At 39.7% G+C, this 22732-nt stretch overlaps 2 protein-coding genes across 17 annotated transcripts in view; one reads left to right on the forward strand and one right to left on the reverse strand.

Moving 5' to 3' along the window:
* Positions 1-10376, forward strand: part of RAB3GAP1 (RAB3 GTPase activating protein catalytic subunit 1) — a 144474-nt gene extending 134098 nt beyond the window's left edge. For 9 of the 12 annotated variants that reach the window (XR_005374204.1, XR_005374206.1, XR_005374205.1 and 6 more), the window contains one exon: positions 9632-10376. Coding sequence is in view for 4 of the 12 variants with exons in the window: in XM_038565073.1 (XP_038421001.1) it covers positions 9632-9694 (63 nt within the window). In the remaining 8 variants the exon portion in view is untranslated. The remainder of the gene's footprint in view (positions 1-9631) is intronic. The other 3 variants (XR_005374209.1, XR_005374202.1, XM_038565074.1) reach the window with 1 other exon arrangement.
* ZRANB3 (zinc finger RANBP2-type containing 3) overlaps positions 7219-22732 on the reverse strand; it is a 299116-nt gene continuing 283602 nt past the window's right edge. For 4 of the 5 annotated variants that reach the window (XM_038565063.1, XM_038565064.1, XM_038565062.1 and 1 more), the window contains 6 exons: positions 21876-21977; positions 20540-20682; positions 14113-14223; positions 12699-13101; positions 9870-10001; positions 7219-8075 (listed from right to left, as the gene is read on the reverse strand). In XM_038565063.1, the coding sequence (XP_038420991.1) occupies positions 7977-8075; positions 9870-10001; positions 12699-13101; positions 14113-14223; positions 20540-20682; positions 21876-21977 (990 nt within the window). In that variant the 3' untranslated portion in view covers positions 7219-7976. Of the gene's footprint in view, positions 8076-9869; positions 10002-10373; positions 10547-12698; positions 13102-14112; positions 14224-20539; positions 20683-21875; positions 21978-22732 lie in introns of those variants that run through there. The other variant, XM_038565065.1, reaches the window with a different exon arrangement.

Consider the following 22732-nt stretch of genomic DNA (forward strand, 5'->3'; position numbering starts at 1 on the left):
TCTTTAGCTCTGTAACTTATGTGTATAGGTTTCTTATATTTGTCTCTTTGTTAAAAATCTTTTTTTTTTTTTAATTTCATTTATTCATTCATGAGAGACACAGAAAGAGAGAAAGACAGAGACAGAGACATAGGCAGAAGGAGAAGTGGCTCCTTACAGGGAGCCGGATGCGGGACTCAATCCCGGAACTCTAAGATCACGCCCTGAGCTGCAGGTAGATGCTCAACCACTGAGCAACCCGGTGTCCCTCTTTGTTGAAGATCTATGGTGTTCATTCATTTTTCTCCTGAGTTTAGTGAACAACTTTTATGCCCATTCCATTGAAGTCTTTATCAAGTAGACTGCTTATCTCCATTTCATTAATATATTTTTCTGAGGTTTTGTCTTGTTTCTTTCATTTGGATTATCTTCCTCTGCCTCCTGTGTCTGGCTCTTTGTTTATTTGTGTATATTTAGGGAAGAAGTTCTCTCTCTCTCAGACTTGAAGGAAAGTACTCACTGGAAGACTGGGGATGTTGCACTCTGTTGTTTATGCCATGCCCTGGGGTGGAAGCCTGCCAAGCTCTCTCTCTCTTTCTTGAATGTTACAGTCCTGTGGAGCCAAGAAATACAACCCCAACCCCCCACCCTGAGCCAGTGCCAGATGTTCAAGAAGTATTGCCTATGCAGAGTGTGTTCACTTTTTTGGGTCTGATTGGCTGTAGACCATGGTGGATAAGCACCAGACTGGGGAGAGCTTATCTAGTGGATGTGGCAAAGCAAGGTCTCCCATGGAGTTGGGTTGGCCTTGGATAAACCTACTGGTGGGTTGGGGGCCTTAGTGGATGAGCACTGTCCTAGTGGATGAGCTCATCCTAGTGGATGAGCACTGTTAGGGTTGAGTCCACGTGTCAGGTCTCATGGGGTGCAGGCATGATGGATAAGCATTGGGCTGGATCTGGTAGGGCAGGGCCACAGGACATGGGGGGAACCACACTAATGAGGAAGTGGCATGAATAAGGAAGATGATGAGCACCAAAAATGGCACTGGCCAGCACAGGGCTAGCAAGGAAGGAGAAAAAATTAAAAAGTCATCTGCCAGCACCTCTCTTTGCAGAGATCTATACTCAACCCCTCCCCTTCTGGTATGCTCCCTAAGAAAGAGCCCAGCTTCTTCTCAAACTACTGCCTCTGCATTGGGACTTGTAGCAAGTGAGTCTGTGTGTCAGTCCTTGAAGAGCAGAATCTCTTTCTTACAGTCCTCTGGCTCTCCTGGACCTTAGTTCTGCTGATCTCAATGACAGTTGTTTTGGGGGCTTTTCTTTTCAGTGTAGGTCCCACAGATGGGATGCTTGATGTGGAGCTCAAACCCTTTGTTCCTCAGAGAGGAGCTGTGAGTTTGTGATATCCTTCCCTCTTGTGGGTTGATGCACTGGTCAGGTGGGGGGGGGTGGTGCTGGCAAGAGCACTTCTCTGCCCCTCCCACTAGTTCCTAGTTGGGTTTCTCTTTTTTCTGCCCCGTGTTGTAGCTGTTCTATAAGTCTTTTGGTCTTTTTTTTTTTTTTTTTTTTGGTCTTTTGGTCTTTTTGGAGAGAATTAGTCTATATGTGTCTGTAACTTTGGTGTGTCCATGGGAGGAAGTGAGCCCAAGATCTCTTCCTATGCTGCCATCTTGGAACCCCTCCAGGATTTGTCTTTTTAAAAACTGAATAATACTGATTATAGACACCTACTACACTTTCTTTATCCATTTATCTGTCAACAGACATTTAGGTTGTTTCCACACCTTAACTATTCTGAATAAAGCTGCAAGAAATGTGTACAGAGATTTCTTGGAGATAGTGGTTTTATTCACTTTGGATATATATGGAGTAGGTTGATTGTGGTCTCATATGGTAGTTCTACTTTTGGTTTCTTGAGGAACCAACCCATTTCCATAGTGGAAAATTACCAATTTACATCCCCACCAATAGTACATAGGGTTCCTTTTTCTCCACATCTTCACTGGCATTTATTATCTTTTATCTTGATAGTAGTCAATCTGACCAGCGTGATGTGGTATCTCATTGTGGTTTCAATTTGCATTTCCTTGATGATTAGTGATACTGGCCATTTTACGCATTCTTTGGAAAAATGTCTATTCTGGTCTGTCCATTTTTAAATTGGGTAATTTTTTTTGGTGTTGATTTGCATGAGTTCCTTATATATTTTGGATATTAATCTCTTACTGAATATATTTTCTCTTTTTGTAGGTTGTCTTTTCATTTTGCTGATAGTTTCCTTACTTTATAGAAGCTTTTAAGTTTTATATAGTCCCACTTATTTTTGCTTTTGTTGCTCTTGATGTCAAATGCAAAAGACGTAGTCAAGAATGCTATCAAGGAGCTCACCTCCTCTTTTTTTATAAGTATAGTTGACATATGTTATATTAGCTTGAAATGTACAACATAGTGATTCATCAGTTCAATACATTATGCAGTGTTCACACCACAATAAGTGTAGTTACCATCTTTCACTATACAAAATTATTTTATTATTATTATTGACAGTATTCCCTGTGCTGTATTTTCCATTTCCGTAATTTATTTTATAAGTGGAGGTTTGTACTTCTTAATCCCCTCATGTATTTTGCCTCTTTCTTCCTTAGGCAGCAATCAGTTTGTTCTCTATTTAAGAGTCTGTTTCTGGTTTGTTTGGTTTTGGTTTGGTTTTTTAGATTTCATATATAAGTGAAAATATATGTTGTCTTTTTTTTTCTGACTTATATAATGTACCATAATACCTTCTAGGTCCATCCATATTGTCAGGAATGGCAAAGTTTCGTTCTTTTTTAATATCTGAGTAATATTCCATTGTATATCTATATCTTAGATCTATATCTTCTTTATTCATATACTGATGGAACCCCTCCATCAGTATGGGTCGCTTCCATATCTTGGCTATTGTAAATTATGCTGCAGTAAACACAGGGGCACATAGATCTTTTCAAATTTGTGTTTCTATTTTCTTTGGGTAAACACATAGCACTGGAATCACTGAATCATGTTATTTCCATTTTTAATTTTCAAGAAACCTCTATCTATTTTCAATAGTGAATGTACCAGTTTGCCTTCCCACCAACAGTGCATGCGGGTTCCTTTTTCTCCACATCCTTGTCAACACTTGTTATTTTGTGTCTTTTTGATATTAGTCATTCTGACTGATGTGAAGTATTATCTCATTGTGGTTTTGATTTGCATTTTCCTGATGATTAGTGATGAGCATCTTTTTATATGTCTGTTTGCATCTGTATTGTCTTCGTTAGGAAAATGTCTCTTCAAGTTATCTCTTACTGGATTTTTTTTTTTTTTTTTGGTGTTGAGTTATATGAGTTGCTTATACATTTTGGATATTAACCCCTATAGGTAGATTATCTGCACATATATTCTCCATTCCATAGTTTGCGTTTTGTTGATGGTTTACTTTGCTGTGCATAAACTTTTTATTTTGACGTAATCCCACTAGTTCATTTTGCTTTTGTTTCTCTTGCCTTAGACAGATCTAGAAAAGTGTTGCTATGGCTAGGTGTCAGAGAAAAAACAGCCTGTGCTCTCTTCTAGGATTTTAATGGTTTCAGGTCTCTCATTTAGGTCTTTAATCCATTCTGTTTATTTTTGTGTATGGTATAAGAAAGTGGTCCAGTTTCATTCTCTTCCATGTAGCTATTCTGTTTCCCCAATAGAGGAAACCCATTTAATAGAGACTATCTTTTCCCTATTGCATATTCCTGCCTCCTTTGTCATAGGTTAATTGACCATATATGTGTAGGTTTATTTCTGGGCTCTCTATTCTGTTCCATTGATCTATGTGTCTATTTCTATGTCAGCACCATATTGTTTTGATTACTAGAGATTTGTAGTATATCTTGAAACGTGGAATTGTGATACTTCCATCTTTCATCCACCACTCGTCTCACGTCTGACAAGCATCTTTTTGACCATTACTTTGAACTTTTTTTTTTAAAGATGGCATTTAAGACCATGCACCTTTTATTTATTAAAGTTTTTATTTATTTATTCATGAGAGATGGAAAGAAAGAGACATAGACAGGGGGAGAAGCAGGCTTCCTAGGGGGAGCCCAATGCAGGATTTGATCCCAGGACCCAGGATCACGACCAGAGCTGAAGGCAGACGCTCAGCCTCTGAACCACTCAGGCACCCTACTTTGAACTCTTTATCAGATAGATTGGTGATCACCATTTCAATTAAGTTTTGTCTCTTTTTTTGTTTGGAGGATATTCCTCTGTGTTTATTTTGTTTTAGTTTCTGTGTTTGTTTGAATGAATTAGGCAAAACAGCCACCTCTCCCATTCTGGATGACTGGACTTGTATAGAAATATCCCTGGTGTAGACTCTGTGTATGGCTGGTGGATTTGGCTGGCTGGTTAGGGGGTGTGGTCTGAGAAAATTCCCTGGGCAGTGTAAACTAGGGCCCCTCAGGTAAGGTGGCTGGAGCTAAAGCAGACATAGAGCAAGGTCTCTGGGTGTTCCACAAAGGAGTGCCCTAATGGGATAGCTGGAATTGAAGAGGGCATGGGCTGGGTGATCCCAGGGAATTTTGTGCTTGGAGCATCCTGGAGGGATGGTGTGGCCTAGGGGCCCCAGGGCACTCCACACAGTGGGCCCTGGTGAATTGGCTGGAGCTAAAATAGGTGGAGGCCTGGGGTGTCCTGGAGTGCTTTGTGCCTGTATTATCTTGGTTAGTTGGCTGCAGCTGTAATGGGCACACTAAAAGAGTGACCTGGGGTGTACTGTGTTGGGCCCACGTTGGTGGACAACTGGAGCTTGGTCAGATATGTGTGTGTGGGGGCCGCCTTAGGGGGATGTCAGGCTGGTGTGGGCTAGGGGCCTGGTATTTGGTAATGCGTCAGGCTGGCTAGAGTGCTGGAACTTAGGGCCTGTCTATGCCGTCAAGGTGAAGGTTGAATATAAGCAGTGGTACTCGCACCTCTGATTTTGGATAAAGTTCTAGAAGTTCTTTCAATTTTGCTGAATACTCTAGGGTTAGTTCAGTGATAATCTAGTTGCCTTGTGAACTGCTGCTTTTTTCCCCATGCCCCAGCATGGGTCCCTCCATGCTATCCCTTCCCACTGCAGTTTACATCAGGGTTGGGTTTCCCATCATTACCATGTCTCTGTTTCTCCTGCTATTCCCCACATGGTCTCTCTAACCTCTGTTGTACAGAAGCTGTTCAATCAGTCATTTCTTCTGCAGGAGGAATTGCTCTATATGCAGGTATAGTTTTGCTGTGTCTGTGGAGGGAGGTAAGTTAATGGTCTTCCTAGCCACTGTCTCAGACCTAAATGTTTCCTGTTTTCTTCGAGGAGTTTTATTGTTTCATGTCTTACATTCAAGTCTTTAATCAATTTTGAGTTGATTTGTATATATGGTATAAAGTAGGGGGTCCAGTTTCATTCTTTTGCATGTGGCTGTCCAGCTTTCCCATCACCATTTATTGAAGAGACTATCCTTTTTCCATTATATAGCCTGGCTCATTGACTGAAAGTCAGTTGACTCTAAATTTTTTTAAAAGGGTGGAGGCACTTGGGTGTCTCAGTTGGTTAAATGGCCAACTCTTGATTTTGGCTCAGGTTTGGGAGATGGAGCCTGGCATAAGGCTTCATGCTCAGGGGGGAGGAGTCTACTTGAGGATTCTCTCTCTCCCTCTGCCCTTCCCCTTGTGCTCTCTGTCTCTAAAATAAAATAAATCTTTTTTAAAAATATTTTATTTATTTATTAACGAGAGAGAGAGAGAGGCAGAGACACAGGCAGAGGGAGAAGCAGGCTCCCTGCGGGGAGCCCGATATGGAACTCGATCCCTGGTCTCCAGGATCATACCCTGGGCTGAAGGTGGCGCTAAACTGCTGAGCCACCCAGGCTGCCCAATAAAATAAATTTTTAAGAAACAAAGAAAAATCAGTTGAAGATATATGCATGGTTTTATTTTTTGCTATGTTCTTCCATTGATCTATGGGTTTGTTTTTATAGCAATACCATGTTTTGATTACTCAGCTTTGTAATATAGTGAAATCCAGAAGATTGATTCCTTCAGCTTTGTTCTTCTTTCTCAAGATTTCTTTGCTATTTGGGGGTCTTTTCTGATTCCAACAAATTTTAGGATTTTTTTTCTATTTCTATGAAAGATGCCATTGGAATATTTACTGGGATTATACTGCATCTACATATTTCTTTGGGTAATATGGACTTTTTTATAATAATATAAAGTCTTCCCATCCATAAAAACAGAATTATCTTTCCATATTTCTTTTTCAGTTTTTTTTCCATCATAGTCTGGTAGTTTTGGTGTACATATCTTTCATCTCCTTAGTCAAATGTATTCCTAAGTATTTTATTCTTTTTGATGCTTTAGTGGTATTTTTATTTGGTTGGGATTTTGAAATCTGGCAAAAAGACCATTTTCATGGGTCATTTCATTTCAAACCATCATTCATTTACTACATCTGAGAACTTTGTTCCTAGAACTGCCACCTTAGTTTAATCTAAAGAGGTAACTGCCACTGACACCTGACCTACTTAGACCTAAGTCTCACTCGCAAACACCCCATGCGGGAGGAAAAGCAGCCTGCTGGTTTCTCGGTTTCTCAGCTCTCAGCTGTGAGGAATCCTAGGTTACCCTGGCAATGAGGCAGAAAACTGCAAACAGCCTGACCAGCAAAGCAGAAAGGAGGCAAAAGAAAGCCCGACCTAATTTATAAAATTAACAGTACTATTTGATTTCATACAATAAAATAGTTATGAACTTTAAGAACCCTGATGGATAATTCATGATCTGATAATCTTTCTAAAAATAAGCCCTCTACATTGTGTAACATCAGGTACTAATTAAAATTGTAAAGTGCTCAAATAAATAAATGAAATTTACACCCAAACAGTATTTACAAACAGGCCTCTCATGAATATAATTCTTCCCTGAACGTGTATTTTGTGTAGTCCTCTTTCCTCTCATGACTGACATTCTGCAGGATTATACCTGGTTTTGTTTCATTGCCATGCTTTTATTTTTGAATATCATTGACACATTAGCATTACCACTGTATTTTTAAACTTATATCTCCATCTGATCATGCTTTAGTATAAGGTGTTTTATCATCCTCACTGCTTCTAAAAAAGATACCAGGAATACACTTTTAGTAAGACAGGATTTTAGAAACAAAAATGATAACCAGGAGACAAAGGAAGCTTTTGACAGTGAGCCTAGTTTTATGCATTAAAATAAACTAACAAACTTACTGAAAAATGTTTAAGGGGCATTTTACATTTTATGTTTTCAGTTTTTAAATATTTTAAACAATTACGTAAGCTAGAACCCTGATTTGTCTACCAATACCATAGGGACAATTAGCTTATTTTCAGAGGTAACTTTTCAATAAGGATAATTTGCTAAGAAATAAAACAAATAGGGTGACACTCAAAATGTGAACCCGAAGCCCATTTTGGAGGCAGTCAGTAAGCAAGAGTCTCTCTCGCATACTAACCAGGATATTCATACTTGACCCCGAATTCTTGAATGATTGGCCTCCAAAATTTCCCTTGCAGTTTTCCAGTGTTCCGCTTCTACACATAGCAATTCAGAACCAATACTAATCCAGTGGCATTTTGCAAGTAATTGAGAGTATATTTTTCAAATACAATCTATGCATAATACCATGATTGCGGTACCGCAGGGGGAAATGAAAGCTTAACCAAACCTTACTGAAACATAATTGAGAGTCTGCCTGAAATCAAGAAGATCACAGAAATATTTAGTATTGTGTCTCAGTTTGTGTTAAGTACTTTCAAAAGGTATTGAACACTAAAAGCATATAATATAAAAGGGAAAGTTGAATTCTTGATTTTTGCTCTGAACATTTTCACTCAATATAAGAAACATGAAAAAAAATGTGTTCAGTTCCTCCACACGTAAACCATTTGTCATCCATTTAAAAATTTTTATACTTCATTTCTTTACCAAAAATCTTGTGATATCTGATCCATGCTTTGATGCTAGATATTGTCTTCTCCCCTGGCTTCTTTCCTTAGCTTGTCTGGCAGTTCTCTAAAAGTTAAAAAATATACAAGTGTACACCTGTTAGGAAAAGAGTCCTGGTTTCAGAATCTCAAAAACTTTTCTGTATTTCATCACATCCACTTCCCAGTGCTTTGCCCTTAGGGTGGACACCAAGCCACAAGCAGAGGACTCTAGGAGCTCTGCTAAGTGCTCTGAGGTCCTAAGTTCCCTTAGGACCAGATGCTTTGGGGGAAGGATTTTCTCACCAGTGAGACTGTGAATCCCTCAATCAGTGACTACAGGATGCCCTGATTCTCCTTATTGAAGTGATGGCATATATACGGTGTCTTGTGATTTCTCACAAAGGGGTGTGTGTAAGGCCTACCTGCTTCCTATTCTGTGGGCTCAGAAGCCACTCCCAAGCCAATGCAGAAAAACAAAATGAGGTAGATCAAAAATGGAATTCTTCTGCTATCCCCACAAATAAAATTTCTCATGTGAACCTAAAATGATTATAGAAAGGATGGGTTTTCCTTTTGCTCTCTCTTAATTCTCCTATAGGCTTGAATGTGCTAATAATTTTCACAGCTGAGAATCAGAGGACTTTTTCCCCAGCTGAAGTTCATGTAAATATGAAGTTATCCAGTTGGATGGGGTGGGGAGAAAAAAGAGGGTTAAAACTAAAAATAAAACAAAATAAACCCCTTATATTACAAGATCCTATTTATGTAAAAATTCTATTTGTGAATACTGAAATAAGGCTAAGAGTGCTTATACAACATGAACACTGGCAAAGGATCTGAACAGTTTTCAAAAGTGTAAATAACTGATGAGCATTTTTTAAAAACCTCAGTGTCTTTGGTAAACAAAATAGTGGCAGGCCATTATTCTCCCTCGGCGGAGTGGAAAGACAGTAGTAGAATACAGTCCTTTGGAAAACAGCTTGAAGGTGAATTCCTACTACATGATTCCGACTCCATGATTTTATATCTGAGAATCTATCTTAAGGAACAACCTCCAAAAGTAAAGAATAGTGTGTAAACGGAAAATATAAACAACTTCAATGCTGATCAGTATGGGAATGGCTAAATAAACTATAGTAGACATATATATACTCAGTAGAATAATGTGTAGCCATTTTGGATGATAAACATGAATGCTTATCATGGGAACATGGGAAAATGTTTAAATCTTGCCATGATTGTAAGAAAAGCAAGATACAAATTTATATATTGAATGTATGCTTCTTTCTAAGAAAATTTTAATCAGGAGATCCTTTAGCTAGATGGCCTGTTAAAAATTCATCTTAGTTGTTTAATAATACTGTTATATTTTTCCCTCCTGCTTTAAACTACAGGTAATTGCTCAAAAGGGTGCCAAGATGAACAGGTTTTGCATTTTGGCCAGGAGTGTAATGGTTGCATGTTCAACTGAGTTGGTCCTAGAAAGAATTTATTAATGTTCTCTGACATTTTAGAGAACATTAACAAATTAGAACATTAGCTGCAAATGCAAACATATGTTAGTGCCCCCGGTCAGTAGTCTTTAAAGTTGATGGTGTGGGTCTCTTCAATATTGTGTGAGTTACATTAATTTTCTTCTAGGTGGTGGTGACAATTTCCTGTCCTAAAATGAATTCAAAGGAAAGCTACTTCTCTTCTCTCTGAGACTGAGAACTTACATCAGCCTCGAGAGGAAACTCAGGTGATGAGGGGAAAAAAGGCATCTCGCATCCCGGACAAGGGATACAGATTCATCCACTCAGCCTCCCACTCCTATATACACACTTTTCTACTTGCTGTTCCAGGATGAAGACACATGGGTTTGTAGAGCCCCACTCACCTCTCTGTGACACAGTGTGCAGAGGGTCTGCAGGTTGTCCAGGGAGCACTGTCCTCCTCCACCGGACACAGGCTTGATGTGGTCCACCTGCCAGAAATGCCCTTCTCCTGGGTTTCTTATCATTTCATTAAGCTGCAGTAAGAACACAAGATCAGCACTTTTCAATATACGCTGTGGGAACTGTTGGTTTTGCCTGGTGCAATCATGTTTATACAGCAAAATCACAGTGAAAAATACATTAGGATGGCTTTTTATAGCTTTTATTGTGAATAGGAAAAAAGCCTCTAGGTTAGCAATTTGAAAGCAATAAAATATGTTTCTGAAAAAGTTCTTTTTCCCTTACCTAACCCATTTTGAAAAAATTACAAGCAAGTATAAAATACCAAGACTCCTGACATATTGGGAAAAATTACTTGCTTCTGCACCTTTGAGCTAGTTTAGATAGTCACTAAAAGAAAATTATGAAAAGAATAAGATCGGACTAGAAATAAAAACTTCTGAATATTACTGAGTCAAATAATTTTTAATTATTGACCTAAGTTCATTTGTTACTATAAACAGTGAAAGTTTAATATTAGCAGCTGTCACCCGGAACCTTTATGCGATTCATCTGGGAACCTCCCCAGTTCCATGGATTGGAATGAAGTTTCTATGATAGACCTCTATCATTGGCATATCTGGAATAAACAAAGATGTGCACGTAAAGCAGCGTTATTTAGGCTGGCTCACATGTATACACTTTATATTTTATCTGTGATGACCTACATTAAAATGGGATGTATTTTAACATTTTGCCCGAGGCAGTAAAACCAGCTCATTGCACAGCATTGCAGTTTTTTCAGTATGATAAAGAGGAATATGAAGCTTATTTTTATTGGCATGGTCTTGGACAAGGACGAAATTAAAATCAGCTGTGTGCTGTGGGCCATGGGAACCTGTGTCATAGTTCTAAAGCACTTTGTTAGACATGTGGAGGCAGAGGGACCTGATCAGCAGTGCCCAGCCCGAGAGAAGCTCCGAGAGGCAGCAAGCTGGAGTGGTAAACTGTCCAGCTGAGGCTGGCATTGTTAGAAGCAGTTACAAATGGCAGTCTTGTGCATCAAGAAAATGACTCGTTCTTAGGAAAACAAAATCCATTTTGTCTGCTTTTTGTGACCAATTCTTTTGCTCTCAAGTCTCTCCTCTGATGGACTCTAATCCAGATGTCCTTCTTTATTCCTCCTAGTAATTCCCTGACCAATCACTTGGGGTCAGTCTTCAACATCTTGAATTTAACTCTTAAAACAATCACTCCCTCTCTGGCTGATCCTCCCCAATATGAACCCTGTGGTGCTCCCTAGCCTTGGAGCACTTTTGCTTTAGTAGACTATGTTATAACTTCTGCATTCCTGGACAGGCTGCTTTCAAGAAGTCCTTGAGTTCTTTCACTGTGTGTCTTCTGGAAGACTCTGCTCTGAGGCAGCAGACAGTAAATGCAGTCTGGCTGACACCCCTGGGATGGGTACAGTGTGTCCCTCACCAATTAGACAAAAGGATATTTCAGGAACTCTGGGTATCATGAAGGAAATAGTGTATTTCCCTAGCTCTCAAAGTCATGCTAATTCATCTTTGCAGAGATGCTTAATTAATTCCGTCATTATTTGGTGGTTTTAGGCAAGTAAAAATGTCTGATTTGACCAACTGGCAGAAATTTATCCATTATTTTAGTGGGAGAGAATGGCTCAGGAGAGATTTTTTAAAATTAAGGATACTACAGAATTATATATTTAGTTCTAGTTTGAAACTTAGAACTGATTAGATCACAACATTAGATACCAGTTGAGTTTTGGAAATAATGGCAAATATTGATGACTGTTTTCTAAAAATAATATATTTTTAAATAAATTGCTCTGCTAAAATTACATTTTATAATGAGATGAACAGAAATATTTTCTTCTCATTGTAATAACTACATTCTGGGGTTATCTGTTTGTCTCTTGTCATTCAATACTAACATCAGGAAAAGTGGAACAGTGAGACCATAGGTACTTCTTGATGGAATGTATCATCTGTTAAGATCTCTTCCCAAAATAATTTAATCAGAATCTAATTAAGCCACTATATCTAATAACTATTATTCTGGAATCAGGGGGATAGGGAAACATGTCAAATAATACCATGAGGATACAGGAAGACAAATCCATAATGTGGGAAATCCTACAGGCAAATGATCCAGTTTCTTGAACAATCAATGGTATAAAAAAAGGGATGGGGTGATATTATAGATTAATTGGAGCATAAGAGATGTAATGAACAAAAGCAGTGTGTGGGTCATATTGTGTTCCTAATTTGAACAACTGCAAAAAGACATTTTGAGACACTTAACTGACTGAGCCACCTAGGTGCCTTACTTTAAAAAAGAAAAGAAAATGTCTGGAATTTGCTTTAAAATAATTCTAGGAGAGGGTCATCTGGGTTGCTCAGTGGTTGTGCATCTGCTTTTGGCTCGGGACGTGATCCTGGGGTCCTGGGATCGAGTCCCGCATCACGCTCCCCACGGGGAACCTGTTTCTCCCTCTGCCTATGTCTCTGTCTCTATGTGTCTCTCAGGAATAAATGAATAAAATCTTTAAAAAAATAATTCTAGGAGAAAAAAAGAACTGAGATGAGAAATGAAAACGAAGGCAAAGTATTGATAACTGTTCAAGTTGGGTGATGGGTCTGTGGGTTGATTATGCTACTTTCGTATGTACATTTTCAGAAACTGCCATATTAAAAAGTTTTTTAAAAAGTGAGTATTCATCACTCAGTACAATGAGGCCTTCTATCAGCCACATGGTTATAATTTACCTGTTCTAATGGGAGCTTTGAGATCCAGGTAATGTCCAGAAGATTCTTCCTCTGACTTTTTGGGGCATCTCTCAGACATAAAAACAGTTCTTGTGCATTCACATTACATAGCTGACACACACCGTGTTCAATTTCAAATACTTTGGCTCGCAGGTAATTGTTATTAGATCGAATCCAAAACTCTTCCTGACATTTCACAGAGCAAAACCGTGAATCCCAAGCGTTCACTTTACACTCTTGCTTAGTTTGGCAAGTGGGTTGCTGACAGCGAAGGCAAAGTGGATTTCCTTCATTATCCACAGCTTGCAGATAGCCTTTGGATATAGAAGGCTTCACAGTGAGATCGGCTTGGGCTATGCAGGGATTTAGAAATGGGACACACACTCCGTCATCAAGGAACTTTCTAGAATTGAGCAAAACATGGAATAAGTAGCAAACACTTACACTAGTAAATAGTCACTGCATCATATAATGAACAGTCTTCGAAGTTTCAATACTGATAAACAGTAAATGTAGGACCCCCAGATACTGTGATTCGGCATGGAAACAAAACAGCTATAGTCAGCACTTGAAGCCCCATGCCAAATAAAGGAAAGAATGGTGTGTTAAAAAAAAAAAAAGCAATTTGAATAAAAATATGCTGCCTCTCTTGGGAATTTAGATATCTTCAAGTTAAACAATCAGACTTTGAAATATCTGGAGAAGTAGGAAAATGAGAAGTTAGAAAATGCTTCTTCAGGCTGGGAAAAGACAGCTGAATATAAGACTCCACCTGAAGTTGGGGCCACCATGCTCTGCTGTGAGGCCACACACCTCGGCAGGACAGAGAGGCCATTACGAAGGCTTCCATGATGTCCTCTGGCAGCCCCTGCTGGCCTCCAGCAAACAGTCACACCCATAGAGTGACACAGCCAAGGTGCTAAGTGTTTTTAGGAACTAGGACATTAGACTTGCTAAATATGTGCCTCCTACAGGTAAACTCAGATTTGACTGAATTAAAATGAGAAATGACACATGACAGGACATGCACTCAATTTATTAAAAGGAAAAGGTACATTACTCAATTATGTTGAAAAGTCCTACATGGAATTACAACAACTGCTTCCTATTTTCCGTGACTATTAGAAGTGTTAAAAGAAAAACTCCTTGTGATCAAAAGAGATTATGATTGGGAACATCTAGTGTCTTTGGGTGAGTCACCTGGTCTACCTGGTCTCAGGGTCCTTCTGATTTCTAAGGTGAGGACATCCTATTCCTCACAGGGTTGCTGGGAGGATGGAGGAGCTACCGTATTGTGAAAGCTCTTTCTGACCTATAAGCAGCCACATCAAGGTAAAGTAAGAGCATAAATACAAATACAGAAATTTAAAGGAGTACATGTAGTACCACTATGTCCTCGTTAATGAAACCTTACTGTGTAGAAGGATCTCGTGGTCCAGACTCCTTTGTGATCAGACGGACATGGCCCCCATCCTTCTTCACCTTGTCCAGTGAGGCCACAGCAACATCTTCTTTGGTAATGTATCTAAAACAATGACATGCTAATAAGTAGATTTCCTCTCTCACCTCTAAGATTGTCTCTATTTCATGCTCACATTCCTCCTTGTAAAAGCAAGAGAAGAGGCAAGACAGGAGTCTTCATGGTGCTGATACTAACATTAATTAGGGAATATTTCCTACCTTTCCACTGGCCTCCAAGTGTGTAAAATATATCTCTGTTCCAAATTGGTTTTCTCAAGATTTACTTTTCTAAGACATTGAAGAGTCAATCAGTATCCTTTAGACCAGTTTTCACTTAGGGGACAAAAGGTGTGGGTGTAGGAATAAGAAACTATCAAATACATGCATAACTGACAGCTATGAATAAACAGCTTGCCCAGCTGCTTCCGAGAATCTCTCACTGCATGTTTACCCCTCAGGAGGGATCCTCAAATCACCTTGATCAGTTCTAACAGTGTAGCAGCATACTCGGGTACAGTGATTCTCTTTTTAGTTAACTAGGTTCCATCACATCTTCTATAATCTTAAGGCTATTTCCATTATTATCAGCCATACAGGGCTTATGGAATCTTCCACTGAAATAAAGCCAGTCTTGATGTGGGATTCAGAACCTTATTACACAACACTATCGATACCACACAATGGTTTAGGGACTGGAAATAAAGAGGAAAGTTATTCCAATTAAAGGTGACGGGGGAATTTAAGTAGGTAAAATGCAATTACCCAATTAATTCCTTCTAATTAGCATGGCCCACTTTCTCTGGTAGTTTACACTTATTGTAGTTTTTTTTTTCTTTTTTAATTAGTTTAAACATGAATTTCTTCATATTTTCAAGTACTTCTTAATTTGGTGTCTTGACAATAAAATTAAAGTTAAATCACGATGGAATTGTGCAATTGTGGGTAAAATGTTAGAAATTAGCTTTTCTATTAAAGTAGATTTAATAATTAACAGATTTGCTTCTTTTTATAAACTTAGTTTTTTGACTAGGTGATATATGTACATATATCAAAACTCAAAAGGCATGTAGTGGTGTATATGGTGAAGAGCAAGTTTACCGCCCATCCCCATTGCCTACCCCAAAGTTATCTCTATGACCAGTTTTTGATACATCCTTTTAGAAGTAATTCTTTTCTGTGTATAGGTTATACCTTTTATTTTTTATTGACACATAATTCACATGCCATAAAACTTATAAAGTTTATATTTCAGTGCATTCTAGTTTATTCACAAGGTTCTCCACCATCACCACTAATTCCAGAACATTTTCATCATCCCAAAAAGAAACCTGTACTTATTTGCAGTCACTCCTCATTATATTTTTTATTTTTAAAAACAAATGGTAGCACAAAATACTAATCTCCACTTTGTTCTTTCTACCTACACATACACCTCTGAGACCTTTCCGTATCAGTACACATGGGCTGCCCTATTTTTTTTAATGATTGCATGTTATTCCATTATTTGAATAAACCATATGTTTAATCAGTTTTGATTAATGGCATTTAGGCTGTTCTAGTCTCTATCAAAACAATGCTGTGATATCCCTATACATATTTCTACACATTAAACACATGGTAAGTAAATTTTCTGGAAGCAGAATTGCTGAATTGCTGGGTCAGAGGTCTTGGGTGCTTTAAATCTGGATAGATTTTGACTCATTGTTCTCTCCCTTGGGTCTGCTGGCAATTCAGGAGAGGACCTGTTTTCTCACACTTAAACTAGCACAAGATATGTCAGTTAAAAACATCTCTGCTAATGGTGATATACATCTCATTATAGCTTTAAATCTGCACTTTTCCTATTAAGAGTGCCTCTCTTTTCATATATTTGAATTTCTACTGGTGTGTTGTTCTGAAGCAAAAGAAAAAAGGAATCACAGCAAATTCTTTCAGAATTCTCTAACTTGCCCTTTTGGTTCCTAAATTTCCCACGTCCCCCTACTCCCCAATTCTTCAACCATTTTATTCCCTTGACAAAAGCACTTCACTAAAGTATTTCAGTGGATTCTAATGAACTCAAACACTGCCTGGCTTTGAGGGGCAAGGGGATATTAAGCCTTGCCTCAGGTATTATTCAATGTTTAAAAGCTTAGAAACCTAATTCAGTAACTTTAAAAGATGCTGAGAAATCTATTCAGAGACTTAAGAACTAAAAATAACTTTTTTCCTACAAGAGATTTAAGCACAAAATTTTGAAACCACAAGAAACAGATCAATCAGCCCCAAAGCGGGAGGTTGGCAACTTTTCAAACACAGTTGTGAGTTACCAACATTTAATTTTCCAGTGAGGTTTGCTGGGAAGTTGATGTAAGTATACCACCTCTCAAAAGGATTATGGCAAATCCCAATTTTCACAAATAGGGAGGGAGAATATTGTCTACTAAAGTAATTCCTGGATGGGGAAGTCTTTGGAAGATGGCAAATTTTGCAAGAAAAGAAGAGTGTGTGGGAAGTGGCCCACAACAGTGAAAAAAACAGTGCTGGGCTCTAGGTGCTGACTTGCTTCGGGGGTCAAAATAAACCCCTGGCATCATAAACCTAACAGGGCCCCAAGGGAAGCAGGCCTGCCTCTGACTTACGGGAACTCAGAAACAGTACCTGGTGATGATCTTGGCTTCCACTCACATTTAAGACTGAGCTACTCAAAAGCTAATTGCAAATTCTGAGGTTGGATGGGTCCTGTGAACTGGTGGATGCCACTATAGGATAATCTGGCTGGAGATCTAGTCACTGCTTAAAATTAGTATCCATGTGTCTTTATTCTAAGGCCATTCTGTTTTTGTTTTTTGTTTTTTTCTTCAGAGAAGAATCCTCTAATTTTCTGCTAGGAAGTAAAATGTGGTTTCTAGTATGTTGGAGTGGAGAAACTGGAAGTGGAGAAAGGGGCCCGAGAAGTGCTGGTTTCCAATGTAACGCCTCTCCCTTTATCTCCACTAAGTCTGGTGTTTCCAAGGCCGATGTCTCTCTGGTTCAGTTTTCAGTAGAAAGTAAACTGGTAGGACAGCGGGAGGCGAGGCATCCACTGTCCACCCGCTCCTCATACAGACTTCCAATCAGTGCTGTTGTGTAGCCTGATCTTTCACACTTGCTTTCAGAGACAGTTACTCCAAGTCTGGGACTTGCTGGGGTTGTCCAGCAAGAACCCGCACGCTTCCCTGAAGCACACCCCTCAGCAGGTACACAGCTTTCGTTCTCATGGCTCTTTATGCTAAGTCCATCTGCCTGGAGCCCTCCCTCATTCCTTCTATCTCTGATCAGTGGCCAAGGTCTCCAGATCTACATCCTAACACCTCTCTTCATCTTTCTTCCCTTCCCATGGCTCCTAATAGTCTCTTGCATGGGAGGCAGTATCTTAACCATCTATCTCTAGCATTCCTGTCTCTGGAATGCAGTGCATCACTTCTCTAGGTCGTGTTGTAAAGGAACTTTGCAGATGTAATTAGGGTTACTAATCAGCCGACCTTAAGAAAGGGAGCATTGGGCAGCCCAGGTGGCTCAGTGGTTTAGCACCGCCTTCGGCCCAGGGCATGATCCTGGAGACCTGGGATCGAGTCCTGCATCAGGCTCCCTGCATGGAGCCTGCTTCTCTCTCTGCCTGTGTCTCTGCCTCACTCTCTCTCTCTGTGTCTCTCATAAATAAATAAAATCTAAAAAAAAAAAAAAAAAAAAAGAAGAAGAAGAAAGAAAGGGAGCAATTCTAAGCACAAGAAGGACTTGACACACCATTGCTGGCCCTGAGGTGTAGGAGCCCCTGTGCTAGAATAGAAAGAAGCCTCAAGAAGCTAAGGGCAGTCCCAACCCTCAGCAAGAAAAACCCAAGTCCTATAATCACAGGGAACTGAGTTCTGGTAACAACCTGAATGAGGGTGGAAAAGGATTCTTTCCAGACTCTCAGTGAGAGTCCATCCAGCCAACACCTTGAATTCAGCTTTATAAAATCCAGAGAAGAGAAAGGAGTTGAGCTATCTCAGACTTCTGATGTACAGAACTGTTGATTTTCTGTTTCTGATTTTCTGATGAATTTCTGTTGATTTCAGCTGCTGAGTTTGTGGTGATGTGTTAAGGCAGCAATAGAAAGCTAATGCAGGCTGCCTCCCCACTTCAAGTCCACCCATTTGATCTCCTAACTGCAGCCAGAACTGCTCAAAGACACAAATCTGAATACTGACTATGCTGCTTACCACACATTTTAGCTTTAATATATCATCTACATAAAATGTTATAGACAATGCCGTGTGTCTGACTTTGATTTATATTGATTTCATGACTTTTGCTTTTATACCTGATGGGCCACCTTTCTCAGGTGGTTCTTTTAAGTTATCATCTATGTGTGATGGGAAGGAAATAATGCCACAAGTCTAGAAATGGCTGGAGTGGGCTGTAAATTTAGTTAAGAAGGAAATTAAGGTCATGCAAGAGAAGACCAATAGTTCAACTAAGACAGTGGTAATGACAATGAGAAAACGTAGGAAATTGGAAGAAGTACTAAGAGAAACAGCATAGGCATCATGCTTTTTGTTACACATGAGTGGATATCTGTAGTGCAAGGGTGTGTGTGCGTGTGTGTGTATTTATACGTATCAACACACACATATATTTTAAATATTTTTTTTTTTTAGTATAAAGTAACACATGGGAGAAATTTAAGCAGTACGGAAGAGTTTAGGTGAGTCCCAAACTGGCAGCTCACGGACAAATCCAACTAGTCAAAGGCCTTTAATTGATTCACATAGTATTTTACTTTTTAATCTGAATTTGAATGACTTCAGATGGGGTAGGCACTCTCCAGTTTGCCATACTTCTCCCCGCCCCCCACCTCAATCTTTTCTGGTTTTACACTTGATCTCATTTGTTCATTTATGGTTCCTGCTTTACTTTTAGTCATATGAGTTTGTGATCCAGGCCTCAAGTACCAAGTCCCTACCATCTCCACAAATCCCCTTTTACGTGGTCTACAACAAGATCCCTCATCAGGGGTACTACTGAGGTTTCAAAGCAGGTAGCTGTTTGGGAGTGCAATTCTGTTCACTGTAGGATTTTCAGCAGTATCTCAGGCCTCTAGCCACTAAATGCTCCATGGTTGTATCCCCTAATCGTAACACACTAAAAGGTCTCCTAACATTGCCATCCTGGAGGGTAAAACTGCCCCCAGCTCAGAACCATCGTCTTAGAGAAACCTCTGGTAAGAGTTTCTAGGGCACTTCCAGGCACTTTCTTTTTCTTTTTCTTTTTTTTTCTTCCAGGCACTTTCTATGTCATAACAGCAATTACATATATCTGTATCTCCAGCCTTTTTTTATACTTCTTTCTACTCTTAATAATGTATCACAAGTATCATTCTCTATTCTCACATATGAATATACCATATGCCACACATTTTGCAACAGCTGAGGGATTTTTCACTGTATAGGGATATAAGCTATATGATCAACTGCAATCTCTCACTTACTGATGGACATTTTTCACCTGTGTGCATGGAAAAGGCTAGAGATCATAAACTGAGGGGGTGTGAGGATAAAGACACAGTACTGGTGTGTGGAAACAGCTGGAGCTCCAGGGGCTTGTGCTGCCATGTGGCCGTTCAGTTTGGTCCTTGGTGATCTCTTCCAAGCAGGAGCCGGGCAAAGAATAGCTGACTGAGCATCACCGCTTCATGATGAGGAAAGAGTCTACAGAGAAGGGGGCCCGAGGTCCCACAAGGGGGATACATGGACGGGGCAGAGATGATTATGATGCCAAGAAAGGAAAGTGAGTTTAGATTAGTTTAGATTAGATTTAGATTAGATTTGGATTAGGTTAGAAAGAAACCTGTAATGATTAAGGTAAAACACTTACAGAAGGACACACCTAACCTTTCCTTTTATTTTGTTTCTGACCATGGGCACGATAATAGTTCCCTCTGACCCTTTGGGTGCTGGTGGTCAAGCAGGACCAGCTCCCCTGCTGCACAGCACCCAGATTCACGCTTTGGGAGTGCAGGGCAGAGGCTCTTCTAACAGGGAAACGCCTTCCTGTTGTTAAACAGTATCCTCGGCTTGGCAGGTCACAGGTTGCAAAGCCTATGACTCTGGCCTCTCTCCTCATGAGTGAGACTCATGGTGACCAAGACCTGGAAAACCTAATCTTTTCCAGCAGATTGGATGAAATTCACAAAATATCTAATTATGTTGCTATAAAATAAGCTGTTATTTTATGTATGCTTTTCTCTTAACTCATCATTAGTTAAAAGATTTCATTAGTGGTTACATAAAATGTCTCAGATCAATCCCCCCATTACCCGTAGAAATAACCATGACCAATAATGAATCTACAAAATAAAAAAGAAAGACAAAGCATACCTTTTAGTAGTATTTTGCTTGGATTGTTGCTTTGTGATTTCTTCCAAAGCAAGAATTGGGCTACAGAACAGCCGCCCGCTTTTCCTGATTATTTTTTGCTTCATGGCAGTTAGACTACTCCATTCTCGAACAAACCTCAAAATCTGGCAGAAAATGAGGTAATGAAAAGAGTTACCAGCACACCAGGCATTTTCCTTTGAAAGTAAAGCCCCTTATCACATCAGAAAACTGCTGTTGTATTCTATCTCCAAAGAGGCTTCTGAATGTCACAATTTAAGGCTTTCTTCAGTTTGATGCTTCTTCATAGCTTTATTGTAAAATATCATGGCCAGTTCTGCAGAGGTCTCTTTCAACCTAAAGACTCTATAAAGACCCATTTCAGGATGCCCAGCATATTTCCCGGACGCACATAGGAACCAATGGCAGCAATGTGCTCAGCGAGACCCAAGGAGGCCCAGCTGTGAGGAGCACAAAGCCTGCAGAGGCCAGGGCAAGACCGGTCTTGGGGAGAGCAGGTCTTACAGTGGTGGCAGGTTTCACTGTAACATCTGAGAATCGCTTTGTACCCAACTACCTGAATTACCCCAGGAAAACAGTCATCAATAAAGCTGGGACATTTTTACCAGGGTTGCCATTAATCCTACTTATTGGTCAATTATATGTAACTGGCTATTATCTGGCAATCTGAGAATCAGGATTTGATGATACCAGAGAAAACAGCTCACTGGTACCTCTTCCTTTAAGATGGGTGCAGCTGACCCATGGGCAATGTTAGATTTCCACTCAAAGAGCAGAAACAATCACTATTTTCTTGTAAAAAATGGTACACTGCATGCCGTCAGCCCCACACATGTTGACATTTCTGAGCAGTGAAGATCAGTGGGCCACAGATCAGGCTTGAGGCTTCCTGAGCAGGTACTTGGCCTACAGCTGTATGCTGGTGCTTCTGACGATGCCAGAGTCACCCGGCACAGCATCGTCCCTGCTCTCAGAATGTGTCATCGCTAGAACTTAACTGTCAGAGATAAAATGTGCTCCTGTCAGATACAAATATCACAGTTGCTAATCCTGTGAATGAGAAATTAAACGATGTGAGGATAATTCTATCCACAGAAACAGCAACTCTAGGTGTGATCACTCACCAAGGAAACAGATCTCACTCACGTTTATTCTCAGCACCAAGGTAAATCATGGCAGTGCCTGGACTGATGAAAATGCGACCAGTGATTTGACTCTGCACCAGGCCATGAGGCAACTCTGCTTTTATTAAACCTAAAATGGTCTTAAATTACTCAACAGATTTTAACTTACAACAAACACACAGGACTGTTCTTACCAGGGAGCGATTTTGTTTCAGCTGAAAGCTTGCTGGTAAGTCTTCCCAAAGGTCTAATTTTATATCCAAGGGAATGAAGTTGCAGTTCATCTGGTTTCCTTCCTGATTATAGATTAGGAAGGCATTATTAATCCATCCTGTCTGTAGGTACTACTAATTATTTAAAAAGTAAAGAATCATATTATGGCGCAATATTCCCAATCTCCTAAAAGATAAATGGAGGTGGCACATTTTAACAGGAGTCCACCCACACAGCAGCCCTGCATGGACACTGAGCGCAGAGAGGGGCTGGGCTCCCCATGCTCTCTGCATGCCTCCACTACTTTCTCTCTAAAGGGTAAAAAATACCATGTAGAGGGTTTAAACAGGAGGTTTAAACATAAGTAGTTCTTTTATAAAGGCGAAGAAAAACCTCTGCACATAAAAATCTATTCTATCAACAAAAGCTGAACCCATATTCTAATCCTCTCAGCTAAAAAGAAAGTTACAGCTTCCATAATCACTTTGGAAAAAACACACGAAAGTACTTAACATATTGATTCAAACATTAGACATGTAATGGTTACTCTAAAATCTGAATAAGGAATTGGGATTCTGGCTAAAACGAATAGCTCTTGGGACGCCTGGGTGGCTTAGCAGTTGAGAGCATCTGCCTTCGGCTCAGGGCGTGATCCCAGGATCCAGGATTGAGTCCCATATTGGGCTCCCCGCAGGGAGCCTGCTTCTCCCTCTGCCTGTGTCTCTGTCTCTCTGTCTCTGTCTCTCATGAAGAAATAAATAAAAACTTAAAAAAAAAAAAGAATAGCTCTTTAGAGGGATACTGTTACTACAACGTAGGACGCTAAACATCTGTTATT

The sequence above is a fragment of the Canis lupus genome, chromosome 19 (genome assembly GCF_011100685.1).
Source record: "Canis lupus familiaris isolate Mischka breed German Shepherd chromosome 19, alternate assembly UU_Cfam_GSD_1.0, whole genome shotgun sequence".
Taxonomy (NCBI): Eukaryota; Metazoa; Chordata; class Mammalia; order Carnivora; family Canidae; genus Canis; species Canis lupus.